Raw genomic sequence first — 22,711 nt, forward strand, 5'->3', positions numbered from 1 at the left:
GGGCCAATGGGAACGTAGCACGCTTTCTCACAGGTATAACCACGTGGGGCCACATTACTATGGTTCCATTGATCCACACCACCACCACCACCAATGCTCTGTGAACCAACCCACTTCACCTTGACCTTAACCCCTTTAGGGTAGTTCGTATTCTACGTGCCTTTGGAGATTCCGTAACATTTCCTCCTAAGCATTGTATTTTCCATGTTACGCCTTAATTTATCGTGGGCGATATGTATATCTGCCTAATGCGGACACAGTTTGCCTCAGTAACCCCCAGAGGGATTAAAAGGTGTGATGTGGAAAATAAACCACTGAGGACGAGGCGGTATAACATCTACAAAGCCATCTAGCAATGAGGCTTCCGATAACATCAACGTTCATTTGTGATAATATAGCAATGGTAAAACACGGGAACAAAATATTTTAGCTACCTTAGTGAGTTTTATACTAATCAGATCTGGGTCCCTACTGCTGGAGATTGGAATAATTCTAACTAGATGATGAATATTTGTAAAGTTTTAAAGTTCCTGAAGGAAAGTTTTGAAATATATTTGTAGATCTGTTTTGAAATATATTTGTAGACCTGTAAGCTGAATTAATATTGTTTTGAAATACAGGCAGACAGATCTCCTGCGAAACTATTTTCTTTTCGTGGAGATTGCATATGATACACATCACGTTAAGAGGGAGGTTACACACACACACACACACACACACACACACACCACGTTTCGTTTCGTTTATAAAGGCTCCAGCATGCTTGCATGCAGCGGCTTTCCATGCCGCTCGATCGTTGGCAGTCTCCCTATTCAATCCCTTATCCTTGAGGTCACATTGTATGACCTCGTCCCAGGTCTTTTTTGGTCGTCTCTCCCAACCCAATCCCCACCGTTCACATTTCATATTTTCTGCATCTAGTTGTCATCCCCCATCCACTCTATATGCGCATACCATCTCAGTCTACCCCTCCTCATCACCAATCCACTCCAGTCCCATCCTTCCTCTGACTTTTCCATCGTAAACCCAGCCCCCGCCCCCCTAGGCCTCACATTCAAGGACGCACGACACATCCACCAAATCATTGTTATTTGTGTACGTTTGAGCCTACGAATATCCTCTTCATTTATTGCCCAGGTTTCACTGCCTGCAGCATTACACTTCTAACATACCACCACAAGGCAACACTACCACCACCACCACCACCAAACAACCATTACCATCAGACAACTCCACCACCAGACAACCCCACCACCACCATTACCATCAGACAACCCCACCACCACCATTACCATCAGACAACTCCACCACCAGACAACCCCACCACCACCATTACCATCAGACAACCCCACCACCACCATTACCATCAGACAACCCCACCACCACTGCCACCACCAGACAGCACCACCACCACCATTACCATCAGACAACCTCACCACCACTGCCACCACCAGACAACCCCACTACCACTCCCACCACCAGACACCACCACCACCACTCCCACCACCAGACAACACCACCACCACTCCCACCACCAGACAGCACCACCACCACTCCCACCAACAGACAGCACCACCACCACTCCCACCAACAGACAGCACCACCACTAGACAGCACCACCACCACTCCCACCACCAGACAGTACCACCACCACTCCCACCAACAGACAGCACCACCACCACTCCCACCACCAGACAGTACCACCACCACTCCCACCAACAGACAGCACCACCACCAGACAGCACCACCACCAGACAGCACCACCACCACTCCCACCACCAGACAACCCCATTACCACCACTATCACCACCAGACATCACCATTACCACCACTATCACCACCAAATATCACCATTACCACCACTATCACCACCAGACATCACCATTACCACCACTATCACCACCAGACAACCCCATTACCATCACTATCACCACCAGACAACCCCATTACCACCACTATCACCACCAGACAACCCCATTACCACCACTATCACCACCAGACATCACCATTACCACCACTATCACCACCAGACCATTACCACCACTATCACCACCAGACATCACCATTACCACCACTATCACCACCAGACATCACCATTACCACCACTATCACCACCAGACATCACCATTACCACCACTATCACCACCAGACATCACCATTACCACCACTATCACCACCAGACAACCCCATTACCACCACTATCACCACCAGACATCACCATTACCACCACTATCACCACCAGACAACCCCATTACCACCACTATCACCACCAGACATCACCATTACCACCACTATCACCACCAGACATCACCATTACCACCACCAGACAACCCCATTACCACCACTATCACCACCAGACATCACCATTACCACCACTATCACCACCAGACATCACCATTACCACCACTATCACCACCAGACAACCCCATTACCATCACTATCACCACCAGACAACCCCATTACCATCACTATCACCACCAGACAACCCCATTACCACCACTATCACCACCAGACAACCCCATTACCACTACTATCACCACCAGACAACCCCATTACCATCACTATCACCACCAGACATCACCATTACCACCACTATCACCACCAGACATCACCATCACACATCATCATCAGACACCACCATCCTCACCACCAAAAGGCACCATGCAACACCACCACCACCACCACCATCACCATTGATGCTGCTGCCACCACAGCCACTGCCTTCACCAGCACCACCACCACCACCAAGCAGCATCACCCAGCATCACCACCATCACCAGACATTACCCCTACCACCAGACATCACCACCACCACCATCACCACCAGACACCACCATCACCACAACCATCAAGTAACATTACCACCACTGTTTGACACCTCCATCACCATACAGCACCACCACTACTACCATCACCACATCTACCACTTCTACTGCTACTACTACCCAACAACACCATCATTTCCACGACCACCACCAGAATTATTACATTCACTCCAGTCACCACCACCACACTTACCAGCCACCACCACCACCACCACCACCAACAACAACAACAACAACAACATAGTCAAAAATCACTTCCAGCACCATAGATCACCAGTACCACCACACGTGCAAACCTGTCACCATCACCACCAAACACCAATCAGACAATTCCATTACAGCCATTCAGCACTGTTATCCCAGCGACACACCACCACTTATTGCTGCTCCTGAAAGATGGTCTGCATCTGGATGCTGTATTTTTATCATCAGGTGGTGTGGAGGGAGGCATTCATGTGGTGACACCATTACGATCATTATACAAACATCCCTTCATTCCCATTCTGCTTCTCAAAACGAGGAGGAAAATGGTCTGCAGGAGAAGGGAAGACTCAGTTTTCAGTCCACCAGGTTCATGTTCAGATGAGCCTGAGGTTGCAGCATGAACAACAAACTTCAGTATTTTTTTCCCCTCTAATTCGAAACATATTCAGTTTAGGAGAGACTCATTTGATTCCCCCCCCTCACCCCTTTCCAATCTTCAGAATGTTTTCCTGATGTGTGCTCTAGCATGAAGTGTCACTTATCTTGTCTTCACTGATGACAATGCAAAACTACACTTGCTGCCATCTAGATGTTATTCATGCACAATCAGTCTCTAAAACAAGCATTATACAACCCTACTTTGCTTGGCCTACACATGTACTGTATATGTTGGATAATTTGTACTATAAATTATGAAATAGCATGTGATGTCTTAAATATTTGCTTTCCTGTTTACCAGGTATTGTTCAACAGAATTAGGATTTTGGTATATGTAGCTGTACTTGGATGAATTTTGCTGTTCATGTAATCTTAATTTTTTGCTGGTCATATGTAGTATTCATAATTAGTACATTAGGCTGTTGGGTGTTGGGGTGAGTGTCTGTAATCTGTGATTAGCTACTTTGGTTCTTATGCATCTGGAATAATATGAAGACAGTATGACTGCAGTTTCAGTGTATCTAACACAAGTTGTTCATTCAGAGTACTCCAAGATGTCACGGCGTAAAGGACTCAGCCATGAAGAAAAACGTCAGAAGATGATGGAACTCTTCTATGAAAAGAAAGATTTCTTTCAGTTAAAGGTTTTTATCATGTGGATACAATTAGTTTACTTTTTCTTGTAGTATATTGTCATATTTACTGGTTAACCCCTTCAGTGTGATGGTGTATTCAATCACGTTTTCATCTACATGATATTTTTCAGATTTAGTGAGATATCTTGTATTGGAAGGATCGTTGAAGGTAACGTAACTCCTTCTGTATGAAAACTCACTCCTAAGCTGAATTAAATCATATGTTGGTAACAAGAATAAACCACTAAATACAGCATAAGATTGAAGAGGTTAATGACATTACAGTGCCGCACTGATAATTGATCTGTATATGTCCCTGCCATTTAAAAAAATGTTTGTAAAGTTAATTCTGTTTTTGTTGTAAAGGTTTTGGCATTTAAAACTATTTGTTTACAATGGATGTCACTTATTTTGGTATCGGTAATTTTTTTTGGCTGTTCCCTGATCATTTCATTATGCTGAGGGGAATCTCAGTCACTCTGAAACTTTACAAATTTCTATATTTCCCCAAGCTGCTGACCCTGCTTATAGTTGTTCTGGTTACTGCCAGACAGTTTTATTCAGGTAAAGGAAACACCAAGTACATGCAGTCTAAGGATTGGAGAAATATCAGAAAAAGTACTGTACTCTTTATCATTGTTAAACTGACACCAAATATAAACTGTTAGATTAATTCTATTAAATCCAAATTTGAGATATTCCATCCATCACCATTCATTACCAGTGCCATTCCTCTCCCCATTATATGTATTTTTACTTCTCTCATCACCCAATCCATATATATATTGAACAGCCATGGGGACATCACACAACCTAATTGCATGCCCCGATTGATCATGAACCATTCACTTAGATGCCCATTTACCCTTACACATGCCTCATTATCATCATAAAAACTCTCGACAGCACCTAGCAGCTTACCATCAACACCATACAGTACAGTACATGCGGAGAACCTTCCACAGTCCTTCTCTGTCTGCTTTGTCGTATGCTTTTTCCAGATCCATAAATGCCATAAACTCCTTATAGTCCTTCTCACAAACCTTCTCCACCATCTGTCTCACTGCAGATATTTGATCCACGCATCCTTTGCCACTCCTACAGCCACTGTGTTCATCGTTCACTAGGGCTTCTGATATCCCTCGTACTTTGTCTTCAGTAATTCATCCATATACCTACTAGCATTTCTGATATCTCTCTTACTTGGCTACAGTAATTCTTGGAAGGACAAGTCAAGAGTGAGAGCAGTGGAAATGAGTTATTTAAGAGGAGCCTGTGGAGTCACATGGAGAGACAGGCTGACGAATGAGGATATAAAGGAGCGTTGTGGTGTGGATGTGGATGTGATAGGAAGCGTTATGAGGAACACACTGAGGTGGTTTGGCCATGTGGAGAGGATGGAGGGTGAAAGACTGACGAAGAGAGTGTATGTGAGTGAGGTGGAGGGGGGAAGAGGGAGGGGGAGGCCGAGGATGAGATGGAGGGATGGGGTGGAGAGGCATAGGAGAGAGGGGGGTGTGAGTTGGGAGCAGGGCAGTGAAATGGCGGGGGACAGGGTGACGTGGAGGCGATTTGTTTGTGGCCACCCCAAAAGGGATTGAGGCGTCTGGCAATAGATAGATAGATAGAGACCTATCCTAACAGCACTCAGTAAATTTATGTCACGATAATTCTTGCACTCACTTCGCTCACCTTTATTTTTGTACAGGGGTTCAATCACAGCCTTTTTCCACTCTGCTGGCACAGTTTCACTTGTCCATGCCTTCTTACATATCTACAACAATGACTTCATTCCTCTCTCTCCACTACACCTAATCTTCTCTGCATACACTTCATGACCCCAGCTGCTTTCCCATTTTTCAGCTGCTTCACAGCATTCTTCACCTGTGCGAGTGTCACGTTTCCTGGCACTGCATTTCTTCTTTGCACACCCCCAAAACCAATCATATTTACAACCACTCTGCCCTCTTTATTCCCATTCATTAGGCTTTCATAATACTGTATTCTTTCCATCTGGTTCTTGCTTCATCCCCATGGGTTATAATCTACCACTTACATCCTTCACACTTTCACATTTCCTTCTGCTGTCACTTCTACATTTCTGCACATCTTTCCAGAATAACTTCCCATTTTCTGGGTAATTTGCATTCATATTTCTTCCTAGATCATCAATTACCTCCTCCTTTTTCCTCTTCACCACACATTCTGATGTGTTCCTAACCTCCATAAATATTCTTTCCTAAAACTTCCATAACTCCCACTGGTCCTGAGGATGACATAATGGGTTGTTATGGAGTACCAAGAGAAAATGATAATGGGAATCGATTAAAGGATATGTCAGGAGAGGAGGTTGTGCATTTGGAATTAATATTCCAAACACAAAGATGCACATAAATATAAGTGGTATAGAGGAAACGGGGATCGTATGGAAAGAAGCCCTGATTGATTACGTGCTCGTAGAGAGGTCGATGATGGGAATGGTTGCTGATACGAGGGCTGTGAGAGGACGATGTGGAGGTCTGTCAGATCACATGATCATGGTATGCAAGATCAAGCTGAGACGAGTGAGGTGGATCAGGAGAGAGAGGAGCAGTCAGGGAGAAAGACTGAAAGTTGAGAAGCTGAGGATCAAGGAAATGGCAGATGATTACAGGACCAAAGTAGAGGACGGGTTAGAATCAGTGAACTGGAATGAAATGAATCTGGGCAGCCCGTGTAATGCATATAGGGATTGCTTAGTTAGGAATGCTGAAGTGGTGTGTGGTGTGGCAAGAGTATCAACAAAGAAGAAGGGTACGGCATGGTGGGATGAGGAGGTTGAGTGAGCAGTGGAGGAAAAGAGGAAGAAGTGGCTAAAGTGGTTACAGGATAGGGGTTCAGTTGAAATAAGAACTTAGAGCAAGAAGTGCATAAAGAGACTAGTGAAGAGGAAAAAGGAGGAGGTAAATTATGATTTGGAAAGAAAAATGAATGTGAACTACTCTGAAAATAGGAAGTTATTCTGGAAAGAGGTGTGGAAATGTAGCAGTGAAAGCGGAAAGAATTGTGATGGTATGAAGGATGCAGGTGGTAGGTTACTAATCCATGGAGATGAAGTAAGGACCAGATGGAAAGAATATTTTGAAAGCCTGATGAATGGGAATACAGAGAGCAGAGCAGCTGTAAACATGATTGGTTTTGGGGGTGTGCAGAGAAGAAATGCAGTGCCAGGAGACATGACACTTGCACAGGTGAAGAGCGCTGTGAAACGGCTGAAAAATGGGAAAGCAGCTGGGATTAATGAGGTGTATGCAGAGATGCTTAAGTGTTGTGGAGAGAGTGGAATGAAGTGCTTGTTGGAGATATGTAAGAAGGCATGGATGAGTGAAACTGTGCCTGCATAGTGGAAAAAGGCTGTGATTGTATCCCTGCACAAAAATAAAGGTGAGCGAAGTGAGTGCAAGAATTATCGTGGCATAAGTTTATTGAATGTGGTAGGGAAGGTATATGGAAGAATTATTATAGAGAAAATAAGAGAGATATCAGAAGTCCTAGTGAGTGATGAACAGGGTGGCATTAGGAGTGGCAGAGGATGTGTGGATCAAGTATTTGCAGTGAGACAGGTAGCAGAGAAGGCTTGTGAGAAGGACCATAAGGTGTTTATGGCATTCATGGATCTGGAAAAAGCATATGACAAAGTAGACAGAGAAGGATTGTGGAAAGTCTTGCACATGTATGGTGTAGACGGTAAGCTGTTAGGTGCTGTCAAGGTTTATATGATGGTAGCGAAGCGTGTGTAAGGGTTAATGGGCATCTGAGTGAGTGATTCACAATCGGTGTGGGCGTGCGACAAGGTTGTGTGATGTCCCCTTGGTTGTTCAACATATATATGGATGGAGTGATAAGAGAAGTAAAAACACAAGTAATGGAGAGAGGGATGGTGCTAGTAATGAATGGTGATAGATGGAATATCTCAAATTTGTTGTATGCTGATGATGCAGTACTGCATGCAAGTACCAGACAAGAACTCAGTAGGCTAGTGCAGAGTTTTGCTGATGTCTGTGAGCATTGAGCCGTGAGAGTAAATGTAGAGAAGAGCAAAGTGATGGTTACTGAGAGAGAAGGTGACTCCCAATGTGATGTCACAGTGAATGGAGAGAGACTGGAATTGGTGAGAGAGTTCAAATACTTGGATACAGTGATAGAAAAGAGAGGAAAATGTGCAAAAGAAGTTGAAAGTAGAGTGACATAAGGAAGAAAAGTGGCTGGTGCAATGAAGGCCTTGATAAGAAACAGGCTTGAGTGTTGCACCTGCACGAGGCTTGCATGAGGGAGTGTTAGTGCCAACTCTAACATATGGGTGTGAGACTATGGTGTGGCATGAAAATGAAAAGTCAAGAGTAAGAGTAGTGGAGATGGGACTGCTGAGGAATGTATGTGGAGTACAGAGGATGGATAGGATATGAAATAATGTGATTCGTGAAAGGTGTGGAGTGAGGAAGTCGGTGGACACCAGAATTGAAGAGAGTGTCCTGAGATGGTATGGTCATGTGGAAAGAATGGATAACAATATAGTGGTAAGAAAGGTATACCTGAGCAAATTTGAAGGAGGGAGGAGGCGAGGTAGGCCAAGGAGAAGGTGGAGAGATATGGTGGATGAGTGTGTAAGGAAGAGAGGATTGGAAGTCGGTGAGGCTAGGGAACTGACAAGAGATCGAGCTGGCTGGATGAATTTTGTGAGGAGCACTGCATGATCAGGGATTTTGGCACCCCTTGTGAGCATGCCAGCATCCGGATTGACTCAATCGGATACGCTGTGTGAAGCTGCAGAATGTGGTGAATGTTTTTGGTGTATCCGGTGGAGCCAGGATTCCGGGGATTTGAATGATGAGTGAATGGAAGTGTGGCCTATTTGGATTGGGTAAGTTTGTGCTGTCTGGACATTGCTACTCCTCACCCTGCCCTTGGGTGGGAAAGGAGGTCTGGATGATGATGATGAAATCTCCCATAACACTTATCTGGCTTTTCCTGTAATAATTTTTGCACTCATGTCAACCACTTTTAGCTTTGTTCAAATGAATAGTTACAGCTTTCCTTCACTCTACTGGTACAACTCCAATCCCCCAAGCTTTTTGGCATATTTCCAACAAATATTTAATTATATTCTCAGCACTACACTTAATTATCCATGTACATATCTCATCACTGTCTGCTGGCTTCCCATTCATATACAAAACTTATTTAATTGATGGCAAATGGTCTTTGTGTGCTGCAAATGACAAGGATGCCATTAGGTTACTACTTGCACAGTAGGAGGCCATTGGATGCTGTAGGCTGTTCATTCAGGAATTAGTGCTTGGGTAATAAATTTTTTCATATGCTTCTCAGGAGTTAGAGAAGATGGGTCCCAAGGAGAAGGGAGTTATCTCTCAGGCAGTGAAGGATGTGGTGCAGTCACTGGTAGATGATGGTATGGTGGACTCAGAGAAGATTGGAACTTCGGTCTATTTCTGGGCTTTTCCAAGGTAAAAAATAAATAATGATACTGTAATTTTCTATTCGTAGGTGGGGGCACTCACCATCCACTCACTTAGTGTAGTGCTGCTTTGGGTGTCTACCCTTTCCTCTCTTCCTTCCTCTTCCATTTTTCTTTCCTTCATTCTTTCCTCTTCCTTCTGCCAATGGGTGACTTTACACTTCCTCTTCTGTCATTCTTTCCTTCATTCTTTCCTCTTCCTTGTGCCAATGGGTGACTCTACACTGAGTGACATGCCAAATCAACTTTTCTTTCCAATACACTTTCATCGGTGCCTTAGCAAAATCCAACAGTCACGTGTACAGTACAGTAATGTAAACCTCAGAACTTGGTAAGTTGCACTTAGCAGTGAGGAGATGTAGTAGTAGTTGTTTCTTAGGCAATCTGGCCAAACAGCCCCAAGTCCCTAAGGAAGGCCATGGTCAAGACCTGGGAGATGTTGAAGAACCTGGTGCTGCAGTGGCTGATAATAATCCCGTGTGTTCTAGTGGCGAAGCAGTACAGTGTGTCAGAGAGCCACAGCAGCACTAGAGGGCCAGCCAGGTTTTGGAGGGAAACCCATTGCAACATTGCCATTTAGTAGTAATAATGTTTTGAAAGAGACATAGAGTGCAGTGTAAGCTAGTTTGTATAGGCTGGGCTACTCATTCTGGATATTTAAGGCAAGGGAGACCAGCCTCATTTCCCCTGAGTGGCATTGTGTGAGCAATAAACCCCAGCCATCCTTCAGATGTAAGCCCTCATGTGTCCTATCCAGGTGGGGTACCTTAACCCGCCAGACCACCAGGCATTATTTGGTTGTATGGTTACCATCCAACATAATAATGGTTTTCTAATTTACAGGAAACCATTTGGCTTGTCACTCAGTGTGGAGTCACATGAAGGCAGCACTTCATTGAGTGAGTGGATTTCTGGTGCCCCCACCTATTACTAATTTTGTACCTACCTACAATGAAACTGCAGTGGTTTCCAGTGGTTATAATTTGTTATGTTGTATTATGGTACTAGTAACAGCTAGTCCCATATTAGCCTCTTTGGAGTACAGCGGCCTAAGGCTAGGTTCCCATTGTTGAGATCATTAAGAGCAGGAGACTGGCTGATGCCCCTGTCAGCATTTTACAAGATAGAAAAACCTCTAGCCACCTCTAGGGTTTGAACTGTAGTGCATAAGCCACATCTCTTTGTGACCTGTGTGCTCTGCAACCAGACCACCACATTAATTACAGTAGATATTCTGATGATTTTTGTCATTACTGTAAGTTATTTAGCTATTCTTTTTTCTGTACTGTACATCAGGATACTAATAGGAATAATGTAGCAGATTGTGTTGAAAGAAACCAGTAATGACACATGAAATATCAGTCATCTGTGTTGCTGCCTGGTTTTCATCTGAGAGTCTTGGGTTCAGTTCCCAGCAGTGGCAATATAGTAAGTTGATTTTACCTACGTCATTTCAGTACAGGTTTCTTTCATCATATCGATATGCTGGATGTGCTTTGGGTATGAGCAGAAGCTTTTACTTGCTCGAGTGCCAGGAGGTTGTCTCTTTCCTTTAAACCCACAGCTGGTGGCAAGGGTACTTTAGTTACGAGCATGTGACAAGGTGAGACAACTTTCACCTGGTTATACAGAGGTAAGCTGCCTGGCTCTCGTCTGAGAGTCTTAGGTTTAAGTCTTGGTACAGTAATGACAGTGTAACTCACAGCAGCCTCTCCCCCCACCCCCCTCCCCCAGTAAAGCCATCAACATCCGCAAGAGAAGGTTAGAGGACTTGAATGGCCGACTCCAGGACATGAGCAAGAAATTGAAGATCTCACAAGAAAAACTGGAGCAGGCAAAGGTATGGAAATGCTCTTTTAAGATACAGTATACTAAGTAATGTTAGTCCATCCATCCATCCATCATCCAATCCTATGTTGCCCCATGAGGAGTGTAGGAACCTGGGGCTAGATAAATTGGTCCTGACATTTAAGATGAGAGTGACCAGCCTTACTCATCCCTGAGTGGCATTTACGTGAGCAATAAACCCAACCACCCCTTGCATGTAAATCTACGCAGGGTCAATCCGATTGGAGTGCGTTAATTACCCACTGAACCACCAGGTGCCATAATTTTGTTATATGGTTACCACCCAGCATAGTAAATGGTTTCCTGGTGTTACAGCTTTAATAAAGTAACATTCTTCCAGTCTTATGTGCATTGTTTAAGCTTCACCGCTGTAGTGAATGTTTATGTCATATGTTGTCATGCAGCTGTGTTAGATTTGCCTGGTTGACTGGATTCTTTGATTTAGCAAGTGGCTGCAGAGACAGCATTATTTGTTACTATCTTAGTTGACAGGTAAATACCAGAAGATAGTTCTTATTTCTTTGTCGTTATTGGGAGTATATGCAGCAATGTACAGCTTAAAAAAGAAAAGAAAAAAAGTTTGTATCTTTCTTGGCCTAGTCCCTTCACAGTACTAGGGTGATCACATGATGGCAACATCCATGAAACTCTCAATTTGTCTCTTGCTCTGAAGTCTGTGAGGTTCATTGAATAATACATGGGTGTTGTCGTAAAGGGATTATAATATTATTGCTGGGCCATGCAGAGGTTACAAACTTTTGTTTTGGGCTATACAAATGTCTTGAATACCAGACATTCCCCCTACACTCTATCCCATAGACTAACTCTTTAAGCTGCCTGTAACAAATGGGTGAACAAGAGGGGGAAGTCATGACCTATGCATAAACACAAGCAAGGCTAGCTCATTACTGTCTCATACCACATTTCTAGGGGACACATGCACAAACGCACGCACACACACACACACACACACACACACACACACACACACACACACAGTATGGTTAAAACATACTCTCTTCCTGTTCGCATCAGTCTAGCTCTCTGTTCACAGCTATCTTGGTTATCTCTGGTATTAACCAATTTGCGTGCAGTGTTCTCAGTGTAGGGTGGAACTGGGCATTTTCAAAAGTTAAAGAAGGGAGCCCGGGGGTAGGGACCCGATGAGCTCCACGACTTTGAGCCGATATGGGGAGGGCAGTACACTTAGTACCTCTCCAGCACAATCCCTCACACACGAACCCTGGGAGCTAATGGGATAAGCACAGGCAAATCCATCAGTTTCCTTAATCCATTTGCACCCAGTGTCCTCAGTAGCCTATAGGATGGAACTGGGCATTTTCAAAAGTTAATAAAGAAGGGAACCCAGAGTAGGGACCTGATGAGCCGATAGGTGGATGACTCTACTCTTAGTACCCTTGTGGTACAATTCCACACACAGGAACCCTGGGAGCTAATGGGGTATTAACAGTCTGTAGTTTAACATAATAAGAATAACAACTGAGTGTCAGAAAAATCTTATACCAATGAAATATACAAAACATACAGGTGTGCTTTATTGCATATTCTACATCTGCCCTCATATACATTTTCCTCAAGTCCATCCTGACACTCCATGCTTCTGAGCTGCTGTATCATGTTTGATTATAATCTTTTCAGGATATTGCGATCAACTTCAGCACAAACCTCAATAATTCTCTCCCGAGGATGGCAGCGATCTCATATTTTTACCATACACCTCCCTGACAACCACTGGGACGGGCTATCTCTGCTCTTTCATCCAGTGTTAACGCCATTTAGCACCTGTAAAGAAAAAATATACCATTAGCACCATACATTTCACACACCCTGTATACTGGCAGAACAAGTGTCTTAATATATTACCTGGATACATATTTAATACACTGATCATGAACCCTATGCATTGTCAGAATATCATTATATAGCCATGCTGTATTTTCAGATTATATAGGCAGGTTAATATCAACATTATGAAGTAAATTGCAAGCTAAATAAGAAAAGATAAAATAATATATGATAACTTTGGACTCTCATAGTCAAATTTCTTGTCACTGCTATATTTACCCTCGCCATTTTCCTTCTTTCCATCACCCTTCAATTGCGTTTTATTTAAAGTGGTGCTTTAGTATTATACAGGATGATTCATGAATAGCACTCCACTAGAAACTTGCCTGGAGTGACAGTATTTTTTGTTGTGGGGATTGTTCAGTGTGCTGGTGTGGGCATGGATGTGGCAGTGAGAGCAGGAAATGAATACATGGTGCAGGGTAGACATAATAACACTGACTGAGCTGTCCCTGCAACATGCGAGAAATTGCCTGCCAGACTAGAATAGGAATGTTACATAGGGACCACCTTCTGTTTAGATAGCATAACGTTCTCCACACATACACAGAATCATTCAGTGCATCTGATCTACGTTGCTACCCATCAGTCGTGCTCACACCCTCCATAGAAATTTTGTATTACCTTATATTGAAAGAAAGTACTTATGATAGACATCCCCTGTCCATCACAACTGTCAGCCAAACTATGGTACTGTTCCAATTCTCATTCACTCTGGCACTCAAAAATCACAAAAGATAATAACCCTCCATTTTTATTGTAGATGCACTTCACATTATGTCTGTCACCAGATGCCATAATCCCAGAAGGGATGGCCATAAACTAATCACCCCATTGTCACCCTGTCCTCATTTGTCTGGCTACCCTATCTCCAGCTCAAACCACCTTACTCATATACAATGCCTCTGCATCCTCTGTCATTCATTTTACCCTTGGTCTTCCCTCACATTCTCCCCCTCTCCCTCCACCTCAACCTCATACGCCCTCCTAAAAGTCTGTCATTCTCCATCCGTTCACATTCTATAAAAATGTGACAGGTGGGACGTGAGGATGGTGAGGAACGGACAGAAATGCTGAAGCAACTGTCACAACTGGAGAAAACCCGGGACCAGCTGACGAAGGACATACAGAAGTACCATGACTGTGATCCGGAAGTTCTTGCACAGATGAAAGATGGCATATTGGTAAGTTTACGCTCAGATCATTTGTTAAACATATGTATTATGGTACATGTGTAGTACCTTATGTGGCATTTAACACTAGCATAAGGCATGTGATACTGGCCTCCACACTGATACTAAGAAGAAGCTGGCAAATGGTTTGTTAGCACTCGGTGATTTTTGCTACCAGCTGATGTTCAACTTAGCTTGCCTCTGGATACTCACATTTTGTCAGTATGTGTATTTATTCTTTCATTGGGGGTAGTTTTGCTGTATTTGAAGTGGGAAGGTAAGTGGTCTGCCCTGATTTAGATCATTATTATGTATGGTTGCATTATGTTATTTATGTTATTTAAGGTCATTTCCCCTTCGTCTATATTTAGTCTACAGTATGTTGCTTCATATGTGAACATTTCTTTTTGTCTTTGTTCCTCAGTACATTATTTTTTGTTATTAGTTATCTTTAGTCTGTCTATAGCTAGATGCCATAATCATGTAAGGGGTGGCTGATTGTCTTTGAGTTAGTTCTTTTACATGGAGGGGCATTAACCTTCCACCAACCCACTTGTTGACACATAGGGAACACGTAGCTATGGGTTATTTATATGGTTACCACCCAGCATTGTAAATGGTTTTCTGGCGTACAGGAAACCGTTAGGGTTGTCAAGCAATGTAAAACCACCTGAAAAGGAAAGAAGAGTAATAAAAAGTGACAGAAAAGATGGGAGAAATAGGAATTGAGGAGGGCAGATGAGAGAGTGTCTGAGGGAAGCATAGTATGTGAGAGTACATAGTTAGAAATGGCTGTTTGTGTTTCATGTAAAGTTGGAGGTACTGTGCACGTAACAGGGTACAGTGCTAGACTTTGGTCTTGAGGCCACAGCAAAAGTATCCTTTTCACCCATAAGACCAGTATACCACATCCACAGATTAAAGATTCATGTAGCCCTTTCTGCATCTAATTTTTGCAAAGTAATAATAATTCATTTCATTCATTCATCATCTAATCCAGTGTTGCCCCTTGAGGAGCATAGGAACCTAATAATATTAATAATAACAAATAATAAGCATCATCATCATCTGATCCTGTGTTGCTCCATGAGGAGTGTAGGAGCCTGGGGTTAGGCAAGTTCATCACAACATTTAAGATGAGAGTTACCAGCCTCACTCATCCCTGAGTGACATTATGTGAGCAATAAGCCCCAACCACCTCTTTGTTATAAACCTGCTCAGGCTCAATCCAATTGGAGCTACATAATTACCCACTAAACCACCAGGCACCATAAATTGGTTATATGGTTACCCATCCAGTGCAGTACAGTAAAACCTTGATGTAACGGACTTCAGTAGACCAGAATTTGCTTTTATTGGAATTGAGTAGCCACCGGGCTAAATTCTTATATATCGGAAAAAGTCCAGGTTAGCAAGGGGAAGTCTGAATGCCGCATGTATCGGAATTTCACTTTTTTCGGAATGGCGTGGGTCCCAAGTAGTCTGTTATAGTGAGGTTTTACTGTAAATGGTTTCCTGGTGTATAGGAAACCATTTGGCTTGTCACTAAGTGCAGAGTTGCCTGTGGACAGAAGGAAGAGGAAAGAATGAAGGAAAGAGAGACAGAAGAGGAAGGAAGGAAAGAAGGAAGGAAGAGAGGAAAGGGCAGTCACCCGAGAGCAGCACTGCATCGAGTGAGTAGATGGTGAGTGCCCCCACCTACCACCAACAAAAATACAATAGTAATTATTTTAATAATAATAATTATGGTAATAATACTAATAAGTTTATGAAGTACAGTAATTTACAGTACATAAACTTCATCTACATGAATTATCATCAACAAACTCCATTATCACCAGAAACTTTAAAATATAACAATGAACATTGTGTGATAAACCATGTACAGTATGTGGTTTGTAAGGCTCAGTAGTAGCAAACTGTTTCAATTTGTGCCCCGACATACTTGTATGTGTCACCTTTGGTCGCCTGGTGGAAGCTCTCCTCACTGTGTAGTTTCTAACAGCATCTCTATTCAGTCCTCTCTCCATGAGGTTACAGCCTTTAACCTTGTACCAGGTCCTTTTCGATCTGTCTTTTGCAACCCTACCCTCAGTGTTCACACCTCTCACCCTCCACACCCAGATGTCATCTGGACCTCCATCCTCTCCACATACCCAAACCATTTCAGTCTACCCCTTCTAATCACAACACTCACATTCAAGGCCCATCCTTCCTCTCAACTCTTCATTCACAATCCTAACCCCCCATCCAACCTGTCATTCAAGGATGTGCTACACATCCAGTGAAAAATTTTTAAAAGTGGAGTGTGAGGCTCATTTATGAGGTTGTGTAACTCACTTTATGTCAGCAGTTTCAGCTTAGTCTTAACTTATAAGTGTGCAATGTTATGGCTCACTTTTGGGTAAGAATCCATTCTAGGAATATACAAATGTCACTGAAGCTATGTTGTATATTGTAATTAATTTTGTGTATGAATACATCATGTGCATTATATGTTAGTTGTAAATACTGTACTGTACAGGGTGTTCTCCCAAAAAATCTCAAGTCAGATTCATTTATGACCAAAGCATGATATATGATATAGAATATATCATTGGACTGAAGGGGTTAACTCATTTTTCATTTCATTCTCATACTGAAATATGGCTCATTCCTTTGGCTTAGTGTCCGTCTCCTTTTAGACTGCCAACTGACTTATCAACACCATTTTTTTTTTTTTTTCCCACTTCTTAGTTTTAGTATTCTTAGTTACATTATTCATAGGGTTAGGCATACAACAGAGGAGCTAGTTGGAGAAGAACAAGGGGAATTCAGGAAGGGAAAAAGGTGTGTAGATCAGATATTTATTCTAAGATGTTTAGTGGAGAAGTATCTAGAGAAGGGAAAGAAAGTGTATGCTATCTTCATGAACTTGGAGAAAGTATATGACAGAGTAGATAGGCTAGGTACGTGGAAGGTATTAAGAATGTATGGAGTAGATGGGAAATTGTTGAGTGCTGTGAAGAATATGTACGAGGGAGCTAGGGCTACAGTGCGAGCGGATGATGAGCTGAGTGAGTTCTTTGATCTAAATGTGGGACTGAAATAGGGATGTGTGATGTCTTCATGGCTGTTTAATATACAATATTCATGGATGGGGTTGTAAAGGAGGTGCAAGTTACGGCAGTTGATGTGGGGGTGGCTTAAATGAGGGTGAGGTGTGGAAGATTCCAGTGTTGCTGTTTGCTGATGATACAGTATTGTTGAGTGAAGATGAATGGGAATTCCAATGTTTGGTGAATGAATTTGGGACAGTGTGTAGGAAAAGGAATCTAAAAGTTAATGTAAACAAGAGTAAAGTTATGGTGTTTGAGAGGAATGAAGTCACAGACTGCACAATGAGGTTGGATGGTGAGGATATGGAGAATGTGAATGCATTCAAGTACTTGGGTAGTGTGATGAGTAAGGATGGAAGTTTTGGGGATGAAGTGCTTGAAAGGGTACAGCAGGGAAGGAAGGTTGTTGGTTCACTGAAAGCGGTGATGAGAAATAGGGAGGTGAGGGAAGTTAAGAAGTCACTGCATGATAGTATTGTGATCCCTACCCTGACGTATGGAAGCGAGGTGTGGACCTTGCTAGAGGGGAACAAGTTAAGAGTGAGAGCAATGGAAATGAATTACATGAGAGGAGCATGTGGAGTGACATGGAGGGACAGGTTGACGATGAAGAAGTGAAGGAACGTTGTGGGGTAGATGTGGATGTGGTTGAGAAGATAAAGAGAAATACACTGAGGTGGTTTGGACATGTGGAGAGAATGGGGAATGAAAGACTGACCAAGAGGGTGTATGTAGGTGAGGTGGAGGGAGGGAGAGGGAGGGGTAGACCGAGGATGAGGTGGAGGGATGGAGTTGAGAGGTACAGTATATGAGGGAGGGGGGAGTGGGTTCGAGGGAGGGCAGTCAAATGGTGGGTGACAGAGCGACTTGGAGGCATTTTGTCTGCAGCCACCCTTTGTGAGATTAGGGCGTCGGGCTATAGATAGGTAGATAGATTTTTCACTTTTTTGGGGGGGAGGGGGGGAGAAAAGGGGGGGATTCAACTCTGGGCATAGTTTTAGCCATAGGCCCAGCAGGCCTCCCATATGCCACACTCCTTTTTTACATGTCACCACTTTGGCACTAATACCCACTGTCGATTTTCAATACATACTAGGACTGTCTCATGCAGAGATGTTTTTATGACTTGTCGATGGCTCTTGTGGAAGATAAGTAAAGTCTGTTTTAGTGAAATTCCATTAATCAGACTAATCCTGGCCCCAGCCAGGAATCAGACTCTGTCATTACAGACCTGTAGCCACTCAGCCAGCACCTCCCTTGATAAGCTGGTAATGTATTCCCAAATATCGCAACTTTTCCCCATACTTTTGGTGCTGTTCTTATTATTGTTTAACCCTAATCTGTTTGGCCAAGCACACCTGTTGACCACAAGTAAGCATTTGCTTCTGTAGGGCTGTGTGCAGGTAAAGCATAGTGCATAAACTGTGTAGGGATGCAGCACCTCCTCTTGGTAGACATTGTGTCATCAGGGTTGGACCACGGTCCTTCCCATGACGAGGTGCAGGGATATAGGAAGAGGTTTAACTTTGGGTTGGATGCTACACTTCTCCACCCAGGATGCACAGCACCATCATGTGTAGGCTCATCATCAGCTGTTAATTGGGAGAACTGGCAGATGAGCTTTATAGGTAACATTAAAGCTTTAAGTGGCAATATTTCTGTAGTTTACTAGGAAATTTAGTAACAAAAAAGGTAAAAAAGAAAAATGGCAGCATATACTGAGGACTAACAGTGCTTTATGTAATAGTTCAGTGAAAATTGTATTTTTCTTCCTCTCTCTCACTCACTTCATATCTGTTTTCTTTTTACTGATAGATGATATTCTTCACCTTAGGATATTTTTTCTTAAACCAATAATGTATCATTATCATCATCATTATTGCTGATGTTGTGCTTCCCTCTGGGTATTCCCAGATAGGGTATGACCCTAACTAAATTGCTTCCAGGGCACTTTATCCTCATGTACCTCTGTCACTTTCTCAAGTACTCCTCTTCCTCTTCTTTCTCTCTCACTAGTGTACTGCACTACTTCTCTTCCATACCACATAAGTCAGCCTTTGCAAACATTACCCTTGATCTCACTTTCACAAAACTGTTTGGTACCCAATCTGTTTGTCACCTCTGGCATTTCAGACACCTTATGGTTGTTGTACTTTTTTTTTTTTATATACATACTATTCATTTATGTTGAAATCTCCAATCTCGGCAATATAAAGATATTGTAATTATATACCTTCTGGTGTGAAACTTGTCTCTTACATTACATTTTTGTGAGTCTTTCTCATATATTTTTGTTGTTATTTAAGATTTCTTTTTATTACATTGTACAGGTTGCCCAACAGGCTGCCAATCGCTGGACTGACAATGTGTTTTCTATAAAGAGCTGGTGCAAGAACAAGTTTTACATTGAAGAGGAGGTACTGAATAAGCAGTTCAGTATTCCTGAAGAATTAGATTATATATAGTTTAGTAGGCATTGGAACATTGAGGCTATATTTTAAATTTTATTCTTGGTACTTCTAAATTATTTTATTCAGCTTTGGAGCCTTTTTGAACTGGAGAGATGAGAGAGCTTTCAGTATCCCTATCACTATTGGACCTCTCCATTAAAGCCAAATACACTACTGTAAAATCATTTGATGGGGGTCTGATTAATATGAAATAGGTATCATTGGGCTGAAGTGGTTACATGTATGATATAATCTGAGAATATATTTTTGTATATACCTTTACAGGAAACATTGTGCTTGTAGTTTAATTAACCTCTTTAATCTGGTGATGTCTTTTTCAGTTATTTTTGCCACAACAAAATTATATTAATTCAGATTACAAAGCCCTCTTGTACTGGAAGAAGGCTGTATCTAACCCAATGAGCTAAGAAAATCTCTCCCAGGCAGAATAAAGTACTCTGTATGTTGCAAAATGAAATGGCAGAAGTTTTTATCAGACTGAAGGGATTACTGGGTTAATGTAGCAGTAAAATTTGTTAAGCCTTGATTATTCTATCTATCTATCTATAGCCCGACGCCCTAATCCCGCAAAGGGTGCCCGCAGACAAAACGCCTCCAAGTCACTCTGTCACCCACCATTTGACTCCCCTCCCCCCAACTCACCCCCCCCTCCCTCATATACCTCTCAACTCCATCCCTCCACCTCATCCTCGGTCTACCCCTCCCTCTCCCTCCCTCCACCTCACCTACATACACCCTCTTAGTCAGTCTTTCATTCTCCATTCTCTCCACATTCAGTGAATAAATTCGAGAATGAAACAGAGCATTAGTTCATCAAGGCATGGGGTAATAATAAACATTGTTTCTTATAAAGGACTAGTTATTATGAATTTATTTTGGTAGCTGAACTTAAGGAAGTGAAGTATGACTTATTTTGTTGAATGTAATGAGTTCTTCAATAGATTACTTTGTCATAAGGCAAGAGAATTATGTTTGTTTGTACCTTAAAAGTAATTAATGTATTCTGCTTATGTGTTTTTTTTCTTGTTGCTCCTTGATGCCTTCACTGTGATGAAATCTTTTATATTTTATCTCTGCCATTCTCAAATTATAATATTTGGGTCTAGAGAGACTTTTTGAACTGGGGGGTTAGAAATGGCTTTCATTAACCTCTTCAGAATGTGTAGAGGAGCTGCCTGGTTATACAAATGTTCTTCATCTCCCTTCCTATCCCCCATAAGGAAGATGGTAGACTGGGAAAGAAGAGTCTTGGCCTGTAGTTTACCTGGTTTACATTCAGTTGAGCCTGGACTTGCAATTACTACTACAACAATCCCATCAATAAGAGAAGCATTTCCTAAGTTAAGTCATAGGGAGTCAACAAGAAAAAAATAGTGAAATACATCGTGGGACTGAAGGGACTAAGCATAAACATTAGCATAAAAGTGATCATGCATTTTAGGATACAAAGTTTTACACCTTCAGTCCAATGACATCTTTTACTGTTTCATTCTTGCTGTACAGTCATCCCCAACTTTGTGGTTTAACTTCTGCTAGTTTGAGTTATTCGCAGATTAGTAAAATATCTCAAAATAGGCTAGTTTAAGGTGTATTTTGGATGATTTAATCATATTGAGAGGTTAGTTTAAATCAGAGATCTGAAGAAAAGAAGTGGTAAAGGTAGTAGTAATAGTACTGGAAACCCCAGGCCCCTCTGGATGTGAACCCGGTGGAATGTAGGCTGAAGCTGCCCTCCTTTCATAGTCCACCATCCTCCTTTAGGAGGATAGAGAGGGAACTGAGGGATGTCGTTATAACTGGGCAAAGCAGCTGTCTGCTTATTTGAATACCAAGACATTAAGGTAGACAGTAAAAATTAAATGTGTGAAAGGGAGAGAAAGAAGGAAGTGATACTGAATGGTTTAATCCCCTGAATGAGAGACTGACTTGGACAGTGTATGTGAAAGAGGTAAAGTGGGGGAGGAAGAAAGGGAGACCAAGTATGACATGGAGGGATGGGAGTGTGAGGTAAAAAAGGGGCAGCTTGATGGTGGAGAACAGGGTGACATGGAGGAGATTCATTGACAGCCATCTTTACAGAATTAAGGCATCTGGCTATAGATGGATAGAAAGAATCTGTTGATATATATTTTTGTATATTCTTGCTGTCTCTAATTAATTGCATTTAGATGAGGAGGTATTTCAAATGGGATGAGTTAGATAGCCCTCATTATCCCCTTCACTGATAAAGATCCTTCCTAATTTGAGTAGAATCACTTGGTGGTTGCTTGAGGGAACGCTCACCGTGCTTCCCTTGTCTGCAGCCACCACAGGAAGTAGGACCGCGTCGATGCCCACTGTGCTCGCTGGGGAGAGGCCGCCCACTGTACTCCTCCCACCTGCAGTCCCAGGCTCTTGTGGAACCGTGGTGGCGCCCACCGTGCTTCCCTTGTCTGCTACCACTGCAGCACCTGTCGAGGGCAATGCCCCTTGCTCGCCTCACTCCTCCAGAGGCTTAGCAGGACACCCCTCCTGCTCTCCCCACCCCCAAAGGGGTGGAGTTAGCTCCCTAGCGGAGTTGCTGCTGGAGAGGGTCTGGAGCGGCCCCATAGTGAGTCTCAGGATACTCTCACTACAGCCAGCACCCCGACGTCACCAGT

General features: G+C 42.8%; 1 protein-coding gene across 1 annotated transcript in view; it reads left to right on the forward strand.

The window, feature by feature from the left end:
* LOC145416423 (meiotic nuclear division protein 1 homolog) overlaps positions 1-20,207 on the forward strand; it is a 43,296-nt gene extending 23,089 nt beyond the window's left edge. Inside the window, exons 3-7 of the mRNA XM_080285371.1 lie at positions 4,011-4,111; positions 9,470-9,606; positions 11,352-11,457; positions 14,369-14,515; positions 19,932-20,207. Coding sequence (XP_080141497.1) covers positions 4,022-4,111; positions 9,470-9,606; positions 11,352-11,457; positions 14,369-14,515; positions 19,932-20,066 — 615 coding nt within the window. The 5' untranslated portion in view covers positions 4,011-4,021 and the 3' untranslated portion in view covers positions 20,067-20,207. The remainder of the gene's footprint in view (positions 1-4,010; positions 4,112-9,469; positions 9,607-11,351; positions 11,458-14,368; positions 14,516-19,931) is intronic.
* The last annotated feature ends 2,504 nt before the right edge of the window (positions 20,208-22,711 follow it).

This window comes from Coenobita brevimanus, chromosome 106, assembly GCF_032717465.1.
Source record: "Coenobita brevimanus isolate Jiangsu-jjx chromosome 106, ASM3271746v2, whole genome shotgun sequence".
NCBI classification, from domain to species: domain Eukaryota; kingdom Metazoa; phylum Arthropoda; class Malacostraca; order Decapoda; family Coenobitidae; genus Coenobita; species Coenobita brevimanus.